At 38.3% G+C, this 22,539-nt stretch overlaps 1 protein-coding gene across 1 annotated transcript; it reads left to right on the forward strand.

The window, feature by feature from the left end:
- dhx35 (DEAH-box helicase 35) lies at positions 1-21,866 on the forward strand. The gene is made up of 22 exons (XM_048178383.1): positions 1-20; positions 1,333-1,422; positions 1,820-1,947; positions 6,530-6,622; positions 6,732-6,809; positions 6,883-6,987; positions 7,063-7,124; positions 7,214-7,283; positions 7,368-7,427; positions 8,202-8,314; positions 8,403-8,499; positions 12,269-12,427; positions 12,604-12,814; positions 12,969-13,090; positions 13,189-13,243; positions 13,330-13,520; positions 14,582-14,659; positions 16,677-16,806; positions 16,983-17,064; positions 17,187-17,258; positions 17,357-17,468; positions 20,400-21,866. Exons 2-22 carry the CDS (start codon positions 1,383-1,385, stop codon positions 20,436-20,438), a joined length of 2,097 nt encoding a protein of 698 aa, XP_048034340.1. The 5' UTR covers positions 1-20; positions 1,333-1,382; the 3' UTR covers positions 20,439-21,866.
- The last annotated feature ends 673 nt before the right edge of the window (positions 21,867-22,539 follow it).

Genomic DNA, 22,539 nt, shown 5'->3' on the forward strand with positions numbered 1-22,539 from the left:
TTTCCGGTCATGAGTATGAGGTAACACAGCTCTGTTTATCATATTAGATACATTTGAATGTGTTTAAAATGATGTTATAACATTACTCTGAGCGTTCGCTCGGCGGCTGCTGTGAGACACTGTTACACACTGCAGTAAGATAGATCGATTTTACAATATCATATTAAATGCTGGATGGCTTGTGTTGATAAATGGCATGCAATTTAAAACGTATTGTATGATGGAGAAAATTCTGTATTACTGTTACTAAAAATAAAGCTGCATCTGATTATGCTATGTTAGCTAACGTTACTTGACAAAATAGTGTTTTTCTCTGAGGCATGGTAAAGCATGTACTCGCAAAAAAATCAAGAAAATTAGATTTAAACAATAAGACTAAACGTGAGCTATATAACAACAATTAGTTTTCTGTCTATGAATATATCAAATATATTAATAAATAAATATGTCTATTAAAACATGTAAATTTTAAAGCGTCTTTGGTGTTTTCATGGTTTCTACAAAATAAAACCGGAAACCGAGGGTAACGCGGTATGACGCAATTGACGTCCCTCACACGTCCCGGAGCCTTGGTTAAAATTGCAATTTTCTCACGATTTACAAATAGTTGGAAACATTTGGGATATTGTAAGTACTCAAGTGAACAAAATATATAACACTGACCTAGTGGTTTTTGGATATTTTACTGCAAAAATATTACATATTGCACCTTAAGGCTAACATATTCATACTAAAAGATAAAAAAAAAAAAATGATTCCAGGGACTTTAAACCTTATCCAGTAAATCACAGAGAAAAAAGAAAAAGTCATGGGGAATATGTTTGCGCTCATTGGGAGGTGTTGGAGTCAAAAAGGTTGAGAAGCACACCAGTATTTGTCAAATTTGTGATCAGTAAAACCATCCTTGCAATAGCTTTTGTTCACACTGAACATTTGTTAACTAACTAAAATCATGTTTAGAGTGTGCAGTGCACTTATGTCTCCCTGTGGTTTCTCTGTGTTTCTTTATAAGCCTGCATGAAAGCACGTGATAATAACAGAACAACTAGTGTCTTATGTTGTATGCATAGTGACAAACTTTAAAGCTGTGGCTATAATGTGTAGATATAGATGGATTATTGAAATGATTGATTGAGTTCAAACTCAACTGAAGCAGCTGGTTTTTTTTTTTTTTTTTTACAACGTCTCATTAAACATTTTCTTTTAAATTTTTTTAATTACACAATAAATTATTTTATACGCTTTTAACATTCATATTTTAAATGTATTTATTTTGTTCTATGAGAGATAGACATATTAATGTACATATTAATTGTGTTTGTCGCCCTCTAGCTGTGAGTTCACAGGTACGATGATATCACCGAGGTCAATGACGTAGCATCATGGCGGCGCCCCACACCACCATGAAATTCTGGAAACCCGGTAAAATTCATATCGTGTATCACAGAGTTATCCTAATATATTTATACATATTTTGACCGGTGATATTACCGCAGAGTAAACGTATGCTGCAGCAGCGCTGTGCTGTGTGTTGATTCATGTGTAGCGTTAGTGTGTATTTGATGTATTAGTGTGTTACTGCAGTGCTGCATGGCTATATAACATGATAACATGCCATGTTTCATGTTTCATGTCCCAGAAATACAACACAAAATGCACAAGTTATCACACTATAATGCATTAGAAGGACATGATTTGATCCAGACTCGGGATTCTCTCGTACATGCGCAGCATTGTCCAGAATGCTCTGAATCCACTGCCTGACAGTAAAGATGGAGCTCCTGTCAGTGTGTGAATGGCTGATGTGTGTCTCTTCCAGGCTCAGAGGCTCCGGGTGTGTGTGAGGAGAGAGACCTGTCCACTGAGACCACCGGCTCTCCCATCATCTTTAACCCGCACACGGCTCTCTCCATAGAGAAACAGAGGCAGAGGCTGCCCGTCTTCAAGGTACCTGCAGAAACATGATAAATACAGATATGTGTTTGTGTATTATTCATATTAGGAGTGCAACTAATGATTTAAAAAGAAAATAATCAATTAATTATTTTTCCGATTAATCAAATGAAAAAGCTAAAAAATTATTATAGCTATATTAAAAAATATTTTTTAAATAATAAAAAAAAAAAATTAATCCATTATTTTAAACAATGTTATTCCACTTTCTGTCCAGTGCGAGCTTCCAAACAATGTATGAAAACAAGTATAGTACACTCACTCAACCCAGAATGCCCTGAACATCAAAGTTATAAGAACGAAGAAGGAGACCTAGGCCTAATTGAAAGGCCGTGTGGAGAAATTAGCAAAGATTCATTTTGTGATGTAATCACAACGATTCATACTTTGTTTTGGGGTAAAAAGAACTTTGAAATGCGTCATATTGTTAATGAATATCCCGACCCGTCCATGCTGCTGATAGCACCGTTTATAGGTGCGTTTTCCTCTCAATAACAAAAACACACAACAAATATGAAAAGAAAAAAACAAATGTAAGAAAGCGTCTGATCTGATCATAATGATGTTGATATGTTTGCAGCAGCTCTGTAATTCAGCACTCTCCAGTCAAGTCACGTCACGTCACGTTTATTTATAGCTTACTTTATACAATATAGCCTATTGCTTTAAAGCCACAAATATCATAACTATCTGTATGCCTACTGTGATTGAGACATGTATTTAAGAAATTTATTAAAACAGAAAGACATTGTTTCCACCTCAAAGGCCGCGGAAACATAGAGGGTTCGTTTGTTATGCACTTCAATCCGTTTTTGGTTTCGTTCTCATGCATTAAATCTAGGCAACTGGTTGATGAAACATTGCTTAAAATTAAGATACGATTTATACAAAACAAAATTCACTTTAAAGAAAGGATTTCTACAAATCAAAACTTAACAAAGTGGTCATATTCATGTTTGACCCACTGCATGTCTCCCGACATATTGCGCATCTTGATGTAGTCATGCTGTTCACTTTTCATAATCAACATAGATGAAATAAAAAAAAAAAATCTTATATTTAAACATAAATATGAAACTAAATAGGCTACGTTTTCTTTAATCCTGTTCAACGAACGCGCCGGCGCGTTCTGATGGATTTTTTTGACAGCGGAAACAAAATTTTTAGCCATACAGATTACTGTAAGACAACTATAATACTTTTATTTGTGTACACTCACAGTAACATCAAAACCTTGTGCTTTTGTAAAATAAGGAAAATAAACGGTGCGCTTTCTCAAAAAAGTGCATTGGGAAAAAAGGTGCATTTCTAAAAACTCATCGAATTGCCTACTTATCACACAAACATGACATATATGTCTAAAGAAATAAATAAAACCTCTAATTTAAAACAGATATTATCCTGCAGTGTAATCTGTATGAAATTAAAGAGATGCACAGTTTAGCCTATCTCTGCTAATTATTAATGTAATCACACCCATGCACAGAGTGCTCTATTCATAGATAATGTGCTGAGGCGATCTTTGCAAAATGGTAAACGATGCCTTAAAAAGCATCAACAAAAAGTACAGTACATAGAAATTTCATGTCGGAGCAGGATTTGAGCGAATGTCGTCTTACCGGTGCACGTGGGCGACACACGAGTGGAGCGTATGCTTGGGCCGTGAGTGATTGAGTGCCCACAACATTTCGAGCGTGCTGGCGTAGAGGAGTAATTATGCCCGAACAGAGCGACCAAACATTGAGCGATGATTGGATTATCACCTGAAACGTAATCACACAAAGAGCGCTTGGGTTGAATTAGTTTACAACAATGATGGCTGTTGTTGAAGCTGAAATGTGTAGATTTCGCGTTATAGAAGATATCGACAGCGCATTAATTGGCAAGTACTCCGTGTATACTTAAATTCTTTTTACAACACCGGCAAAGATTGTTTGCTCCATCTTCTACTAGTTCCAGCATGTGTGCAGTTCTGCTCTGACAACTATGCGTCGCTCAACATACATCACTTACTCTGTACTCTGATTGGTTGAAGGTCTTTACTTCTGAATCGCTCAAAGCCCTCGCAGACTCATATTACTTTGATGACCACGTCATATGTCATATACCGATCAGTCTGTGCAGCGCTGATTCAAGTCCAACAAGGTTCACCCGATTCGTTCAAAACACGGATTCAGAAATGAAATGACACTGTGTGTTGCTCGGAGATGAACAGTTCTGCTTTGTCTTTATATTTTCTTTGGCAAAATTGAGCAAAACAGACAATATTGTCTAAAATTTGTGGACGGAAAACAGCACTCCTGTGATATTGTGCCCGTTACTCTCGTGATATTGCTTAACTATGTCATATGATGTAAATATGAGACAAAAACATTTCTTGAATTTTAGGGACATTCTAACTACATTCTATAGACTGGTTTCTTGTATACAAACAATACTGAATGCACGCGCATTCAGGGGGCAAAACCGCTAACAGGTGTTATGCCGAGTTCCATCTTTTTGGCGGTTATTGCAGTTTACAGCACAACAGCCCTGTGTCATCTCTGTTTCTGCTAGATATGCTGTAAAGAGTGATGCTTTCTGCCCTTTAGTTGCGCGCGCATCTCTGTGATGAAGTTGCACAGAAACCTGTCTATAGGCTCCATTACGCAGTGAGTTGTTGAACTGCTTCATATTTGTCATCAACCAACTATATGAAATGTCAGATGACCTACGTCGGTCTGGGCACCTGTTAGTGAGTGGGATATATTAGGCAGCAAGTGAACATTTTGACAAGGGCCAAATTGTGATGGCTAGACGACTGGGTCAGAGCATCTCCAAAACTGCAGCTCTTGTGGGGTGTTCCCGGTCTGCAGTGGTCAGTATCTCTCAAAAGTGGTCAAAGGAATGAACAGCGGTGAACCGCCGATAGGATCATGGGCGGCCAAAGGCTCATTGATGCACATGGGGAGCGAAGGCTGGCTCTTGTGGTCCGATCCAACAGATGAGCTACTGTAGCTCAAAATTGCTCAAGAAGTTAATGCTGGTTCTGATAGAAAGGTGTCAGAATACACAATGCATCACAGTTTGTTGCGTATGAGGCTGCATAGCTGCAGACCAGTCAGGGTGTCCATGCTGACCCCTGTCCACCGCCGAAAGCACCAACAGTGGACACGTGAGCATCAGAACTGGACCACAGAGCAATGGAAGAAGGTGGTCTGGTCTGATGAATCACGGTTTCTCACATCACATGGATGGCCGGGTATGTGTGCATCGCTTACCTGGGGAACACATGCCACCAGGATGCACTATGGGAAGAAGGCAAGCGAGCGGTAATGTAATGTGCATTACATTAGTCTGATGCTTCGGGCAATGTTCTGCTAGGAAACCGGTCCTGCCATCCATACTTCGCACGTACCACCTACCTAAGGATTGTTGCAGACCATGTACACCATTTCATGGAAACGGTATTCCCTGGTGTCTGTGGTCTCTTTCAGCAGGATAATGCTCCTGAAACAAAGCAAAAATGGTTCAGGAATGGTTTGAGGAGCACAACAATGAGTTTGAGGTGTTGACTTGGCCTCCAAATTCCCCAGATCTCAATCCAATCGAGCATCTGTGGGATGTGCTGAAAAACAAGTCCAGTCCAAGGAGGCTCCACCTCGCAACTTACAGGACTTAAAGGATCTGCTGCTAACATCTTGGTGCAGATACCACAGCACACCTTCAGGGGTCTAGACGGGTCAGGGCTGTTTTGGCAGCAAAAGGGGGACCAACACAATATTAGGAAGGTGGTTATAATGTTATGCCTGATTGGTGTATATGTACTGTATATATTTTGTGATTGCATTTTCTAAAGATATGGCCATAGATGTGCAGTCTACCAATAACATAAGAGCGACAGGACTAGGAATGCCCACAAGTGTCTTCACAGTACAGAAACTAGCAACATACAGTGACAAAGTCGCTGGCAGTGTGAACAGGGCTTGAGGCTTATTCATTTCACTTTTGGTGTAAAAGAGACTTTACATTTGCCAAAAAATAGAACTTTTTTTTTTGTTATGTAAAAACAAACAAGCAAGCCTAAGTCAGAAAAAGTAATGCATTACTTTCCATAAAAACAAATGGTAACACTTTACAATAAAGGTTCATTAGTTAACATTAGTTAACTACATTAGTTAACATGCACTAATAATGAACTGCACTTATACAGCATTTATTAATCTTTGTTAATGTTAATTTGAAAATTTACAAATTTATTATTAAAATCTTGTTAACATTAGTTAATGCACTGTGAACTAACATGAACAAAAAATGAACAACTGTATTTTCATTAACACACATTAACAAAGATTAGTAAATACAGTAACAAATGTAATGTTCATGTTAGTAAATACATTAACTAATGTTTAACCAATGAACCTTATTGTAAGTGTTACCAAAGTAGTAATGCAATTAGTTACTTTTTTAGGGAGTAACACAATATTGTAATGCATTACTTTAAAACGTAACTTTTCCCACCACTATTTACAATATTGTTTGCAATTTTACAATTCAGTTTCTGTATTTATGAATGATGTTTGTGTTCTGCATCCAGCACAGAAACAACATCCTCTATCTGGTTGAGAGTTTCCAGACTGTGGTGATTGTTGGAGAAACAGGATCTGGAAAAAGCACACAAATTCCACAGGTTTGTCCATCCTATTTGAGGGTTTCCTTGAGTTCTCCTGAATCACTTTTTGGCAGGTTTGCTTGACAGAGTTTATTGTCATATCATGTGACGTGAGGTGTGTCTGCAGTATCTGCTGGAGGCTGGATGGGCGGCAGAAGGGAAGGTGATCGGAGTGACTCAGCCTCGACGGGTGGCGGCCACATCTGTACGTAAGCCCTTCTCCTCAGCTTATGTTTGAGCGTGAACACCTGCTGCAGTCTCTGAACGTATGCTCGCAGGTGGCCAGTCGTGTGGCAGAGGAGAGAGGGGCATTTCTTGGGCACGAGGTGGGCTACACCATCAGGTTTGATGACTGCTCTGACCCGCACGCCACTCGTATAAAGGTAGAGACGGTCATTTTCATCCATAGATGTTTATTACTGTTGCCTTCTGGTATGTACTGTTGTCTTCTCTCTCAGTTTCTGACAGATGGGATGTTAGTTCGGGAGATGATGTCTGACCCGCTGTTAAAGAAATACAGGTAAAGCCACCACACCTCTGCCAGCGTTGATTTGCAGGGGATTGATTCATATCACAGCGCATTCAGACATGGATGTTGTCTCGTTGTAGTGTGTTAATGCTGGATGAAGCTCATGAGAGAACGCTGTACACGGACATTGCCATCGGCCTTCTGAAGAAGGTGACGCTTTATTTGCTCTTGATCTTCTGTCAGATGAGAATCTCTGTGGGATTTCTCCGTTTATTGTTTTCTCTTACTTCACAGATTCAGAAGAAGAGGCGAGACCTGCGTCTGATTGTAGCCTCGGCCACTCTGGATGCCAAGGTAAGTCTGACCTCTGACCCCATTTACAGCGCATGTGAAAAGTACTCCTTATATTCAAAATTTCTCACAAAAAATTGTTTGAATATAATTGTACAAACATCATTACATTGAATTATTAAAAAAATATATATTCATTTGATAATTTCCTGCATATTTCTGCATGTTAGTTGCACATTATCAGCATGACTGTATAGCACCAAGAAGATTCGAATACATTTTAATTCAGAAAATAAATTTTATATATACATGTCACTTCTGCTGACCAGTACTGCATTTATTTGATTAAAAATACAAAAAACAGTAATATTATGAAATATTATTACAATTTAAAATAGCTGTTTTCTAGGTTAATATGTTTTAAAATGTAATTTATTTCTGTGATCAAAGCTGAATTTTCAGCATCATTACTCCAGTCTTCAGTGTCACATGATCCTTCAGAAATCATTCTAATATGATGATTTGTTGCCCAAGAAACATTTGTGATTATTATCAATGTTGAAGAGTTGGGCTTGGTGTGTCCCAGGCTTTATAACAGCAAATCAGCATATTAGAATGATTTCTGAAGGATCACGTGACACTAAAGACTGTGTAATGATGCTAAAAATCTTTTGATAAAATAAATGCAGCCTTGGTGAGCAGAAGAGACTTTTTTCTTTTTTGTTGGATGGTTATGGAGCTGACAGACTGAGTGAACGTGGTTATCCTGTCTGATCATCTCCAGTAGCGGTCTATAACAGTCTATGTGTTAATGTACTAATAATGCTTTTCTCACAGAAATTTCAAGATTTCTTCAACCTAAATGAGTCTGGAGACCCAAATAAAGACACCTGTGGCATTCTGACGGTTGAGGGCCGAACTTTCCCTGTGGATATTTTCTACACTGTCAGGTGCGTGTTTATACCATACGGTCAGTCCTGTGAGGATGAGTCTCTGTGCTTTGAATAATGAAACTGAGGAGAATGATTTTGTATCTAGTCCTGTACCAGACTATGTGAAGGCTACGGTGGAAACCGTGCTGAAGATCCACGAGACAGAGGAGGATGGAGACGTGCTGGCGTTTCTCACAGGACAGGTGTGTGTGCTGGGAGAAAATGTTGACATCTCTGTATTTTTGTTCTGGGATGCAGCATTTATTTTATTCGATTAAAAAGGACTTAACATAAAATGTGATTTTTAAGAACTTTGAAGCTTCCTTGATTTTGACATGACATGCAAAAAGTATTGCTCTCAGCGTTTATGAAAGGGATGGAAAATTCTGTCCTCATTCACTCATCCTCATGTTGTTCCAAACCCACAAGACTTTCATTCATCTTCAAAACACAAATGAAGGTGTTTAATGAAATCGGAGAGATTTCTAACCCTCTGTTGAAAGTCTATTCACCCAAAACTCTAATGCTTCAAAGCGTTCATAAAGAGATCGTAAAAGAAATCCATATTAATGGAGCGGTTTAATCCATGTCTTCTGAAGATACACGTTCTCTTCATGTGCTATCGGAAATTTCCTACTTCCTACTTCTGAAGTCGTGATTACGAGCTCGTCGTATTCAAGTGCTTTGTTTTTGGAAAGAACAGGAATCATGGAGGACTAGGGCTGCCCCCTAATAGTTAACTAAATGTCAGTGTCAGAAGAGGCTTAGTCGACCAAAATTTTATTAGTTGGTTAAAGGGTTAGTTCACCCAAAAATGAAAGTAATGTCATTTATTACTCACCCTCATGCCGTTCCACACCCATAAGACCTTCGTTAATCTTCAGAACACAAATTAAGATATTTTAGTTGAAATCCGATGGCTCCGTGAGGCCTCCATAGCCAGAAATGACATTTCCTCTCTCAGGATCCATTAATGTACTAAAAACATATTTAAATCAGTTCATGTGAGTACAGTGGTTCAATATTAATATTATAAAGCGACAAGAATAGTTTTGGTGCACCAAAAAAACAAAATAATGACTTATTTAGTGGTGGCCGATTTCAAAACACTGCTTCAGGAAGCTTCGGAGCGTTATGAATCCTTTGTGTCGAATCAGAGGTTCGGATCGTGTGTCAAACAGCCAAACTACTGAAATCACATGACTTTGGTGCTCCGAACAGCTGATTCGACACGCTGATTCATAATGCTCCGAAGCTTTGGGTGAACTAACCCTTTAATCAAAGAAAAAAAACAAAACAAAAAAACAACTCATAGCGATATCATGCAGTCCGTGAGGGACAGATCGTTAACCGCGGGTCCTTGTGATAATTACAGTATGTCGGGCAGGAAATCCAAATTCACCATCAACCTCAAATATGGCTTATAATTTGAAACATGTAAGTAACAACTTAAAGTACTAATTTTTGTCATGTCACAATGTCATTTTCGTTCAAACAGATAATAGTAATACATCATTCGGAACTGTAAAATGTCTACTTTTATTTGTGTAAACTCAGAATAACAAGAAAACATTGTGCTGTAAAATAAAGAAAAATGGCAGCTTTTGCGGCAAGCTTTATGTGCGCTTGAGAGCGGAATAGGTAAATTACGCCTATATGTATATTAAAGGCTCATTATGGTTTAGTATTCTGCGCAGTATATATCTAAGTTATTAAATTAATATGAATGTGCAATTAGTCGACTAATGGCTTAAATGAACGTCTAATAATAGAAGTCGAATAGGAGTCAACTCTATGGAGGACACCAGGTTTATTTGTGCCTCTTTATTGGGGAAATCTTATTAAAAGCCAAAATGCATTGAAGATATTTAATGAATATCCAACGGATTTTGAATAAAATTTTGAAGCCGATTCATTGACAACCCTACAAATATTCACCACGCTATCTAGATAGTCAGCTTGCTGTGTATAAAACATATGATACACTTCAAATGATTATTCATATATGTACTGTAAATATGTACTACTTTAATGATAAGATGAAGGCGATGTAGCTGTTGTGAAAAAAATAAAATAATGAGTAGCAGTCACAGCAGCAATCATTCTGCCCTCCGCCATGTTTAAAGTTTATGTCCCGTCCAGCTTAGGAACTTGGGTATTAAAATTATACCCCAGTTTCCCAGTGGTAAAATATGACTGGAGAGCACAATTTTATCCTGGCACAATTTCCAACTAGGATACTCGTATTTACAATAATTCCGATAGCATGTGAAGGCAGCATTAATTTAGGCTTTAATTCACATATAAACTGAATTGATTAGTGAATATACAGGTGCATCTCAATAAATTAGAATTATCATGAAAAAGTTTTTTTTTTTTTTTTCTGTAATTTAATTCAAAAAGTCAAAACTTAAATGTATTCTAGATTTATTAGACATAAAGTAAAATATTTCCAGACTTTTTTGTTTTCATTTTGATGATTACAGCTTGCTGCTCATAAAAAAAATAAATAAAAAAAAATCAGTATCTCATATTATTAGAATATTTAATTTCAAGTTCTATTAAATTACCATTCTCAGGCTATAAATACTGGGTTTAGGTCAGTAATCCCAACAGCAGTCATGGGGAAGTCTGCTGACTTGACAGTTGTCCAGAAGACGATCATCAAGACCCTCTACAATGAGGGTAAGCCACAGAGGGTCATTGCTGAAAGAGCTGGCTGTTCGCAGAGTGCTGTGCCAAAGCGTATTCATGGAAAGTTGACTGGAAGGAAAAGGTGTGGTAGGAAAAGGTGTACAAGTGAAAGGAATGACCACAGGCTTGATGATTGTTAGGCGAAGCCGATTTAAGAACTTAGGAGAGCTTCAAAAGAAGTGGAACTGAAGCTGGAAGTCAGTGCATCAAGAGCCACCACACACAGACATCTTCAGGAAATGGGCTACAACTGTCACATTTCACGTACCAAGCCACTTCTGAACCAAAGACAACGTCAAAGCATCTTACCTGGGCTAAGGAGAAAAATAACTGGACTGTTGCTCTTTTCAGATGAAAGTAAATTTTGAAATTTCATTTGGAAATCAAGGTCCCAGAGCTTGGAGGAAGAGTGGAGAGGCACAGAAACCATGTTGCTTGAAGGTCCAGTGTGAAGTTTCCACAGTCAGTGATGATTTGGGCTGCCATGTCATCTGCTGGTGTTGGTCCACTGTGTTTTCTGAAGTCCACAGTCAACGCCGCCGTATACCAGGAAATTTTAGAGCACTTCATTGCTTCCTTCTGCTGACATGCTTTATGGAGATGCCTGATTTCATTTTCCAGCAGGATTTGGCACCTGTCCACACTGCCAAAGGTACCAAAAGCTGGTTCAATGACCATGGTGTTATTGTGCTTGATTGGCCAGCAAACTCGCCTGACCTGAACCCCATAGAGAATCTATGAGAGGAAGATGAAAGGCACCAGACCCAACAATGCAGATGAGCTGAAGGCCACTATCAAAGCAACCTGGGCATCCATTACACCTGAGCAGTGCCACAGACTGATTGCCTCCATGCCACGCCACATTGATGCAGTAATTCATGCAAAAGGAGGCCCAACCAAGTATTGAGTGCATAAAAAATGAACATACATTTCAGAAACCTGACATTTCTGTTTAAAACATCCTTTTTTTTTATTGATCTCATGAAGTATTCTAATTTGATTGAGATAGTGAATTGGTGGGTTTTTGTTAAATGTGAGCCAAAATCATCACAATTAAAAGAACCAAAGGCTTGAAGTACTTCAGTCTGTGTGCATTGATTTTATTTAATACACAAGTTCCACAATTTGAGTTGAATTACTGAAATAAATGAACTTATCCACGACATTCTAATTTATTGAGATGCACCTGTACATAGAGCATTAAAGCATTAAATGGCAGCTCAACCGTACTTGCTGTGTTCAGTTCAAGATAAACATTGCCATTTGATCATTCAACAGGAGGAGGTGGAGAAGGTGGTGTCTCTGCTCCAGGAACAGGCCCGAACTTTGTCCCGCTACGGGATGAAGAAGCACCTGTGTGTGCTGCCCATGTACGCAGGCCTGCCCTACAGCGAACAGATGAGAGTATTTGAGAGGATGCCCCCTACTGTCAGAAAGGTGCAGCGTGATCACATTATATGGGACAAAAACTATGAATTGGGATTCAAACACAGTTGGAGACATTTAGTGTACTATTTAACTTAGACATATGGAATCGGCACAGATGTAAATATGTGCTAGGTGCTAAATTGGATCTTCTTGAAGATAGTTTGTTCTGTGATGTTTTTTTTCAGGTGGTGGTCGCAACCAATATAGCCGAGACATCCATCACCATCAACGGTGTAGTGTTTGTGATTGATTGTGCATTTGTCAAGCTGAGGGCGTATAATCCACTAACAGCAATAGAGTCACTGATCGTCACGCCCATCTCTAAAGCCTCTGCCTGTCAGAGAGCCGGAAGAGCCGGGCGGAACCGCGCAGGGAAGTGCTTCCGTCTCTACACAGGTACTGTGCTATTATTATATATAATATATTAATAAAACATATAATACAAAGATAATTAAAAATATATAGTAGTTTGACCATGAAAAAAGATCTGCAAAGTTCCAAAGCATGTATGATAGTATATTGTACTGTTCTGTGCATGTGTCTCTGTCAGAGGAGGACTTTGAGAAGTTGCCCGCGTCTACAGTTCCAGAGATGCAGCGCTCTAATCTGGCTCCAGTCATTCTGCAGCTGAAAGCTCTGGGCATCGACAATGTGCTGCGATTCAGCTTCCTTGTCTGTGAGTGCCACCTACTGTTGTATCAAGACATTTATGAGTGGTTGTTCTTCAAGAGTACCTTGTCTCTGATGGCATCAGTGTGTTCGTATCGCAGCCTCCTCCTGCTCAGTCCATGGTTCAAGCCCTGGAGCTGCTCTTCGCTCTTGGAGGTAGAAGAACAAGACTTTATCTTACACTGTCACATGATTTCTGCTTGATTGTCTGTATGTGAACTCATCAGATCTGGTTCTGACAGGTCTGGATCAGTACGGGCGTCTCACTGACCCGATGGGTGTGCGAATGGCCGAGTTCCCGCTCACTCCCATGTTTGCCAAGATGCTGCTGGAATCAGGAAACTTCGGCTGCTCCAAGGAGATAGTCACCATCGCAGCCATGATGCAAATTCAAAACCTTTTCACGGTGCCACACAATCAGAAGAAAGCAGCTGTATGTCTTTTTTTTGCTGTTTATGTTTTACTGTTTTTTTTTTTGTGCTACTGAATAGTTCACCCAAAAATGATCCCATGATTTTCTCACCCTCAAGTCATCCTAGGTATATATATGACTTTCTTCTTTCAGCCGAACACAATGGTTATTTATATTAAATAATATCCTGGCTCTTCCCAGCTTTGTAATGGCATTGAATGGAGCTTTTGAAGCTCCAGAAAGCACATCCATCCATCCGTCCATCATAAAAGTAATCCATACGGCTCCAGTGGGTTAATAAAGCCCTTCTGAAGCGAAGTGATGCGTTTTTCTAAGAAAAATATCCATACTTATAACTTTATAAACTTTCACTGGCTTCCTGTAACGGCCGTATGCAAGTCGAGTTCCAGTGGAAAGAGTGACCTCTGACCCGTCGCATGATGTAGGCTTGGGTAAGCTTAGGTGAGAATAGATGAACAGATTCACAGAGGATAGAGCAAAACAAAATACTGGTCACGAATTAGAAGTTTAAAATGAGACATTTATTTAGATTTTTTTTTTAACCAAACCTCTTTCTCATCATGAATATAGCCATAGAAGCTGGCATGGCGTTAAAAAAAAAAAGAGAAAGAAAGAAAACCAGACATTTTTAAAATGTGGGAGGATTTCGATATAAGAGAAGAGGAGCTACGTCGTACATTGGGGTCAGGTGAGCTCGACCCTCTCGTGAATGCACATATGGCCATAGTCGGAAGTAAAGCTAATAAATATGGATTTGTTTTTACAAAAGCGCATTGCTTCGCTTCAGAAGGCCTTTGGAGTTGTATGGATTACTTTTATGATGAATGTGCTTTTTGGAGCTTCAAAAACTCGGGTGCCATTTACTCCCATTACAAAGCTTGGAAGAGCCAGGATATTTTTTAATATAACTCAGATTGTGTTTCGCTGAAAGAAGAAAATCATATAACCTAGGATGGCTTGAGGGTGAGTAAATTGTGGGATCATTTTCATTTTTGGGTGAACTATCCCTTTAATGTATTTGTGCCAATAAAACATTTTTCTGTGTGTCCATATGATGTCAGGCGCGGGAGCACAGGAAGTTTGCTGTGGCTGAGGGGGATCATCTCACCATGCTGAATGTTTATGAGGCTTTCATAAAGGTAACTGAGCATCCTGTTGGTCAGGCACCGCACTCAAATTCACTTTTACTTTATTAAACCTTGGTTTATTTTAAGGTTGTCCATTATATCAGAAAATTAAATTTGAGTGCTTGATTTTAAAAAATCCTCGATTGCAGTTTTATTGTGTAAAATACTGGAAGTGGAGCATTCCATGTATGAGAATCCATGAACCGCATTATTTGACCATTTTCTAAGGCTGCACGATATATTAAAACTATTTACTATAGCATAGTGCTATTGTGAAATCACAAAGACTGCGATTCAATTAAATACATATATGGGCTGCGGGTTTCAGAGTGAAGCGCTACACTTTAATTATTTACATGCGTGCAGGTTAAGAGTTTCTTCCAGCTTCTCAGAGCAGCTCCGTTTACAGTAAATTCTGCTCCACATGAACTGGGTTTCCAATAACGTGCATTTAGGAACGCTTATAAAATCTGATGCGCTTTGTGTTTCATAGCAAAGTATTGCACTGTTATCATTTACATGTGTGGAGCGCGTCTCAGCAACTTGCCTAAAAACCTCCATATCTGCATATGCTGTGAGTTTGAGTTGCTTGTAACCTTAAACTTTGTTTGACCAGTATCACCAGGCTGTTGGTGCCCTCTGCAGGCGTTTATAATACGTAATGTACATAAGTTGAATTTGATGACATTGTTTTTTTAAGTGTTGTTCATTAAAACCACATGATTACTTGCTTTTGATACTTTATTTGAATAAATTATTATTTTATATATATATATATATATATATATATATATATATATATATATATGAAGAGTTCATTTGCAAAAACCGATAAACGCCATTTTAAAAAAAAATGAACAGTGCTGTGCATTATTCTCCATATATAGCACGTCCTGTACCCTAAATCATTTTGTCAGAAGAGCCGGTTTTGCCCACTTTCAGGCATGCAAGTTCACGTTTTACAGCAGAAGCCGACAAGGCCCTTGTTTTTACAGACAGAAACCAATAGTCCGTTTTACGAATCAGCGCGCAGTATTCAGGTCAGGTGACAAGGCTTCTAGTCACTTCAAAAAACGCGCTAGCTGAGGGAAGTTTTATCAAAGCTCACTAAAAGTGATCGAGGATTTATGATTTCGCTTTAAGTCCTTGTACACCATACACGACTTCATGAAAAATTGGTTGTCCTTTTGCTTGTGTGTGTGTGTGCGCGCGCGCGCACGTGCGTGTGTGGAAGTGCGTGTGTGTGTACTTGTTGCCGATCTGTGTGTGTGTGTGTGTGTGTGTGTGTTTGAGAGAGAGAGAGCGTGCGCGCGCGCGCGTGTGTGTGTATGTGTGTGCCGATCTGTTTGTGTGTGTGTGTGTGTGTGTGTGTGTGTGTGCGCGTGGGTGGGTGGGTGTGTGTGTGCGTTTGTGTGCACACGTGTGTTTGAGAGTGTTTTAAATGCAATTACTTGGGTTTTGTTTAACTATGAAACATGAAATGTGGAGTTATCTGCTTTTGCCAAAAAACGACTGTTGGAGTTATCTGCTTTTGCTAAAAAACAAACTTTTAATATATATATAAAACATACTTTCAATGAATTTTAATTTTTAATTTACCTATATTTTTTAGATATATTATATCAAAACAGCCCAATGCAGTTTATTGTTATATGGAATGCACAATAAAAAAAACATGATTTGTGAGAATTCATAAAAATGGAGTTATCTGTTTTTGCAAATAAACTCTTCATATATATATGTGTGTGTGTATGTATGTATTTTAAGTCATTTTTTCATTTTTAGGCAATTGTCCACTTAATTGTCAAAATAATCGACCGATTACTAAAATAATAATTAGTGACAGCCCTAGTTTATTTTGCATTTAGATCGATTCTCAAGCTTTTTGACTCCAATGCCAACCCCGTAGCACTTTGCTGAGGCCTCCTGGTTGATAACCACAGATTTGTGATGTTTGGATAAAGATATATGATAATTTGGTATTTTGATATTGAATCCAGCCTATAAAATGCCACATTTGTTCCCACAGCATCAGAAGAGTTCTCAGTGGTGTCAGGATCATTTCCTCAACTATAAAGGTCTCCTCCGCGCTGTGGCCGTACGGGAACAGCTGCGGCACCTCCTCAACAAGTTTAAGGTGCCTCGGACGTCCAGTGAAGGTGAGCTGTCATTTCTGTGACCAACATGAATCTAATGCTTTCATGCTATCGGTTGCCATATTGGTTTGTTAAAACTGCTTATTTTATCCTCAGACATTGTCATTGGTTTGTCATATTGTCTGGCCGTATTTTTATACAGAGTTTAGAGATGTCTCACTCTTCTGTCTGCTCTCAAGGTGATCCGGATGTGATTCTCAGATGTATTGTGTCGGGTTTTTTTGCGAATGCCGCCCGTATGCATCACTCCGGCTCCTACAGGTCGGTTCGTTCATCCTTACTTGTGTGTCCTCAATAGTTCCTCTTCATCAGTGGTAGTCTGCTGACTTTTCCAGCCATATTTGCATGTCACTGTTCTTCTTTTAATGCTGTACATCGTCCAGGACTCTACGTGACGACAGAGAGCTGTACATCCACCCTGACTCGGTGCTGTATGGAGAAAAGCCCCCAAAATGGTACTCGTATGAATCTACTGGGATAAATTGTACTTCTACTCCTGTTTTTCTTTTTCACCAGATATTAACCGAACTGTTTGTTTTGGGATGTGTCTCAGGGTCGTCTTCAACGAGGTGGTTCAGACCAGCAAGTACTACATGCGGGACGTGACCGCAGTCGAGTCGTCCTGGCTGGTGGAGTTGGCTCCTCACTTTTACAAACAGGCCAAGGTGAGACACAAAGGATTTGTGGGTCGATGTGTTAATCTAGAGTCAGGTTTAGCAGAGAACGGACTATCTGAACTGAAAACTTTTTTGACCACTTTAATATGTACACTACTGTTCAAAAGTTTTGGGGTCAATAAGATTTTGAATGTTTTTGAATGTTCTCTTCTGCTCACCAAGGCTGCATTTAATTTTTAGTTAAAAACAGTAATACTGAGAAATATTATTATAATTTTAAATAACTGTATTCTATGTGAATGTTGTAAATAGTAATTTATTCCTGTGATCAAAGCTGAATTTTCAGCATCACTAGTCCAGTCTTCAGTGTTCTTCAGAAATCATTCTAATATGCTGATTTGCTGCTCAAGAAACATTTCTGATTATTATCAATGTGCTGATTCATTTTTTTGTGGAAAAATTGATACATTTTGTTTTCTAGGATTCTTTAAAGAATAGAAAGCTCAAAACAACAACAGCATATATTTGAAACTGAAATATTTCTTTTAAACTTTCTTTACTGTCACTTCAATTTAATGCTTCATTTATTTTCTGCATAACCAGAATTTCATTTGCCTTGAAGAAAATGTCCATCTTTAAAGCTCAATTATAAACAGGGTTTTACCAAATAAAAATACAAAGCCAATTCCTTTAATAGTGGGAGCATGAATTTTACTAGAAATACTTGTTCTTTGCTGCAGTTAAACACTTTTCACATGCCTTGCAATGTTTTTCATGTCCTGATGAAAGTTACTTTTAAAAGCAATGCATCACTTTGCGGCCTTTGCAATCCGGAGGCCTGTTTAAAATTAAAATACAAAGCCAACCCCCCCTTGTTAAACATATTACATGTAGTTACTGTAGTAATAACTATAAATGATGCATAATTACACGTGACTAACCTTAAACTAAAGCCCTAATTCTAATATTAACCCTATAGTAAGTACATGCACTTAATTGTTATTACTCAGTACTTAAAAAGCATATTCTGTTGAATTGTAATTTTTATGATGCTGCTAGAAAATGAAAGTTTTATTCAGAAACATGCTTGCATGGAATATTTCAAAATGTATCACCCGAATGTATTTTAGATTTACAAACCAACAAACACAGTAACACAGACACCTTAAAATAGTGTACCCAAACATTGTATGCAATGTGACTGCAATTATTTTCTCTGTCATATTTTTACAATGTTATCTCATATTTCGCTCTTAGAATGCATTTATAAATAGACTATTATCTCTTTAATCAGAACTATTCATTCAAGCATTCAATCTTCACCCCTCAGCTAAAATGAAATGATACTAAAACCGCCAGTAGGTGGCGACAAATCATTGTCTCAATGAGAAATGCCTTGTCCAAATACCCACACTTGCGGTCTTGCCCACTTGAGAGCTCATGTACGCGACAGGAAGTAAGTGCGCAAGACTGTCCAATGTCTTAAAAATGCTCAAGTGCAGTGCCCTTAATGCACACTAAACCCACACTGCTTCTGAGCGGTATTCAAGGCTAAGCGTATCCCATCATGCATTATGTTCAGGAACTCACATGCCCCGAAATCGTGAGATGTCAAGGAAAACATATGACTGTAAGTTAAATTAATTATATAATACATATAATTTGGTATTAAAATATAAAGTGTTATGCATTTTATTGATGCAAAGATGAGTAGGCTATGTGTATTTTGTACATCATTTGCAACTGCTTTTTATCACTCAAAGAAGCACCGCAATTTTAAAATAGTGTTTTCTGTTAGTTGCATAGCGACCACTGAACAGACATTTAGAAGTGTATTTTAAAATGCAGAGTACTGAAAATAATAATTTAAACAAAAGCTGTAAACGCTTGCATTTTTTGCAACACTATAAGTGTGTCCCATCGGGCAATCAAAAGTTCTACACACACTTGTGGTCTTCACACCCACTTGGGCCAAATACAGGAAATGCATCATGTAAGTAGACAAGTGGTCAAGTGCAAAGACTGCAAGTGTGGGTATTTGGACAAGGCTATGGTCATTGAATCATTCAGTCAAACGATTCGTTCAAAATGGCTGATTCATTCAGGAATAAAGCAGAAGTGAGTGAGTCGTCAAATCATTCATTAGAACGATTCGTTCAAAAATGCGGATTCATTCAGTAACAAAATTGAAACTGTGTTGCTCGGAGATGCGCAATGGCTTTACTGTTTGGAACTATTTTCATTGGCAAAATATAGAAAAAACAGACAATACTGACAGACAATATTGTGTCTAAAATTTAAGTCGCCTATTAACTTGTTTATTGAATTGTTGTATAATATCAATATTACATTTGCAAACATGCTGATATTCAGGAAAACAGAACCTTTGCTCATGTAATACTGCTTATAAATATTAAAAACAAGAACTTATACAGAACTTTTTTTGCACCATATCTTGGTTTTTGGAAGCATTTTTATTAATTTTGGTGGCATTTTTGCCCTAAGATCTCATTAATTTTCGACCCCGGTGTGTGTGCTCTGTGTGATGGCGAGGGGCGGGGCTCTTTGTCGAGTACAAGCGGAGGCCCCTTCTGTTGTATTTTTCTGTATTTTTTATATATATAAAAAAGTTCTATTTTCGGCAAATGTAAAGGCCTTTTCACTCCAAAAGTGAAACGATCCTTTAGATGATCCAGCGCACACAACGCCTCTGCATTTACTCCCAACATGTGAGCTGTCAGTCAATAAATTGGAAAACAGAGTAACATACATTACTTATTTGAAAAAGCAACTCAGATATTTTGTTGTAATTTTAAAAGTAATGCGTTACTAGTTAGTCGAAAAAAGTAATCTGATTACATAACTGTAACCCGTGTTACTTGTAATGCATTACCCCCAACACTGGTCACACAACACTACAAAAACAGATGACCTGAAATATTGCTTTTCACATATCTGTCGCTCTAATTTGTCTTGCAGCACGGGTCTCTGAACAGCAAACGGACCAAAGTCTTCTGATTCACATCTTTAGGAGCCGATGGACTCGGTTTTCCTGAACAACAGGCCATAATTAAAGGAAGTTCTTAGTTCAAGGAACTACACATGCAGACTTTGGGTGTTTATTGCAGCTGTAAGGCGAAAGAAACACTGTGTTATTTTGTATATACAAATGTATATGACATATTTATGCTGTCATGGTCATCTTTGTATTATTTAATAGCTTTTTAGTGAAGGTGGAGAGCCATTGGAATGACGTGACTGTGATTGTATTATTGATTACTGTTTGAGAGTGAGAGAATGACTGGATGGATGGATGGATGGATGGATGGATACAGATGTACAGCTTTACAACATTCGCACGAACACCTACCCTCAATAATAACCAGAATATTATTATAAGCTATTTTTTCCCAGTTTTTTTCACACCCTCATCGGAGAAATACTGTGTAGCTCAAACGTAGTGGCCTTTTAACCATTATGTGCCAAATATTATAAAACCATAGAACATTTCCTGATGTATATGGAATGTGCAAATAATTGTAGTTACACTGTAAGCATGTGACAAAAAAAGTGCCATTTTTTTATATTATATATGTATATACAGGTTCCTAAAAAGTAGCCTTGTGCGCCTCTGGCCTAAAAAAAACTGTGTTAATAGATGTAATTATTCATTTAATCATATAATGTAAGGTCTCATTTAGGAAAGATCAGCCATGACTAGTTGTTTAAGCGTGGTGAGTTAATAGCACAGTGAAAGAGATGCCTCAGGGAGGAAGTTATTTCCTACTAAAGTAAAAATACTGAAAATGGATGCTAACAAAATAGGATATACGGCCACATTTCTGGGCGTGGCATTTAATAGGAAGGCTGAGGTGCCAATCATGTGAATGGAGGCGGAGCCTTTGTACAGTGTAATGTTTTGGCTTGTGGCAAATGGGCATTTTTCCCAATTTGATTTTACTGTGACTTGTTTATTATTAACTACTTTATTATGTCCGAAAAAACTTTGAAAGCAATGTAGTTAAAATCTACCATCTAAAAACTACTTTCAAGGTAACTTGCCAAATGTCTTCAAGACAATATACGTGGTTATATATGTAGTCAGTTCAGTACACTTGAGTAGTGTAGATTTAGCTGTCGGTTTGACTGAGACAAAGTCAGATACAGTCAGATTAGCTGATAGCAGTTTAAACGTTCTTGCATGTCTTTAAACAATACAAATCTCAAGTAGTTTCACAGCAATGCAGTAATTTGCTGAGGAAATACATAAATAATCTGACGTAAATGTGCAACATGTAGTGACTTTGTAGTGACTGACTTTGTTAAAATGTTGTTCCACACTGTGCAGCATAAAGTCAATAAAGTCTTATGTTCGTAGTAAATAAATGTGCAGAGTCTGTACTGGTGTATGTTTTTAAATAGAATAAAGAAGGAATCTGTGGAAAACGTATGTGGTTTTGATTTGTACAATGTAATTTTGTAAAACCTCATGAATATATCTACAGAACACTGATATAGATCAGATCTCAATGGGGAAGAATATCATGCTGGATATCTATACTAATATGGACTGGGTAATGTGTTAGGAACGCAAGGATGCCACATCGTTTGATGGAGATGAAAATGATCAACCTACAGAGAGGACTGAATTCAAAGACACCCTATAAATCAAAGTGAAAAAATGATGCAGCAGGCTAATCCATTTTGCTGAAATTTCATAGCAGCAACTCGGTAGTTTGATTGGCACCACGTGTTTGTATGCATGCCCGACAACATTGGGGCATGCTCCTAATGAGACGACGGATGGTGTCCTGGGGTATTTCCTCCCAGATCTGGACCATGCTGAATGGTGTTACAGGCAGCATAACGTTCTCCACAGCTTCTCTAGACCCTTTCACGTCTGTCACGTGCTCAGGGGTGAACCTGCTCTCATCTGTGAAAAGCACAGTGCGCCAGTGGCGGACCTGCCAATTCTGGTGTTCAATGAAAAATGCCAATCGACCTCCACAGTGCCGGGCAGTGAGCACAGGGACCACTAGAGGACGTCAAGCCCTCAGGCCACCCCCATGAAATCTGATTCAGAGATATTCACACCAGTGGCCTGCTGGAGGTCATTTTG

The sequence above is a fragment of the Megalobrama amblycephala genome, linkage group LG24 (genome assembly GCF_018812025.1).
Source record: "Megalobrama amblycephala isolate DHTTF-2021 linkage group LG24, ASM1881202v1, whole genome shotgun sequence".
Lineage (NCBI taxonomy): Eukaryota > Metazoa > Chordata > Actinopteri > Cypriniformes > Xenocyprididae > Megalobrama > Megalobrama amblycephala.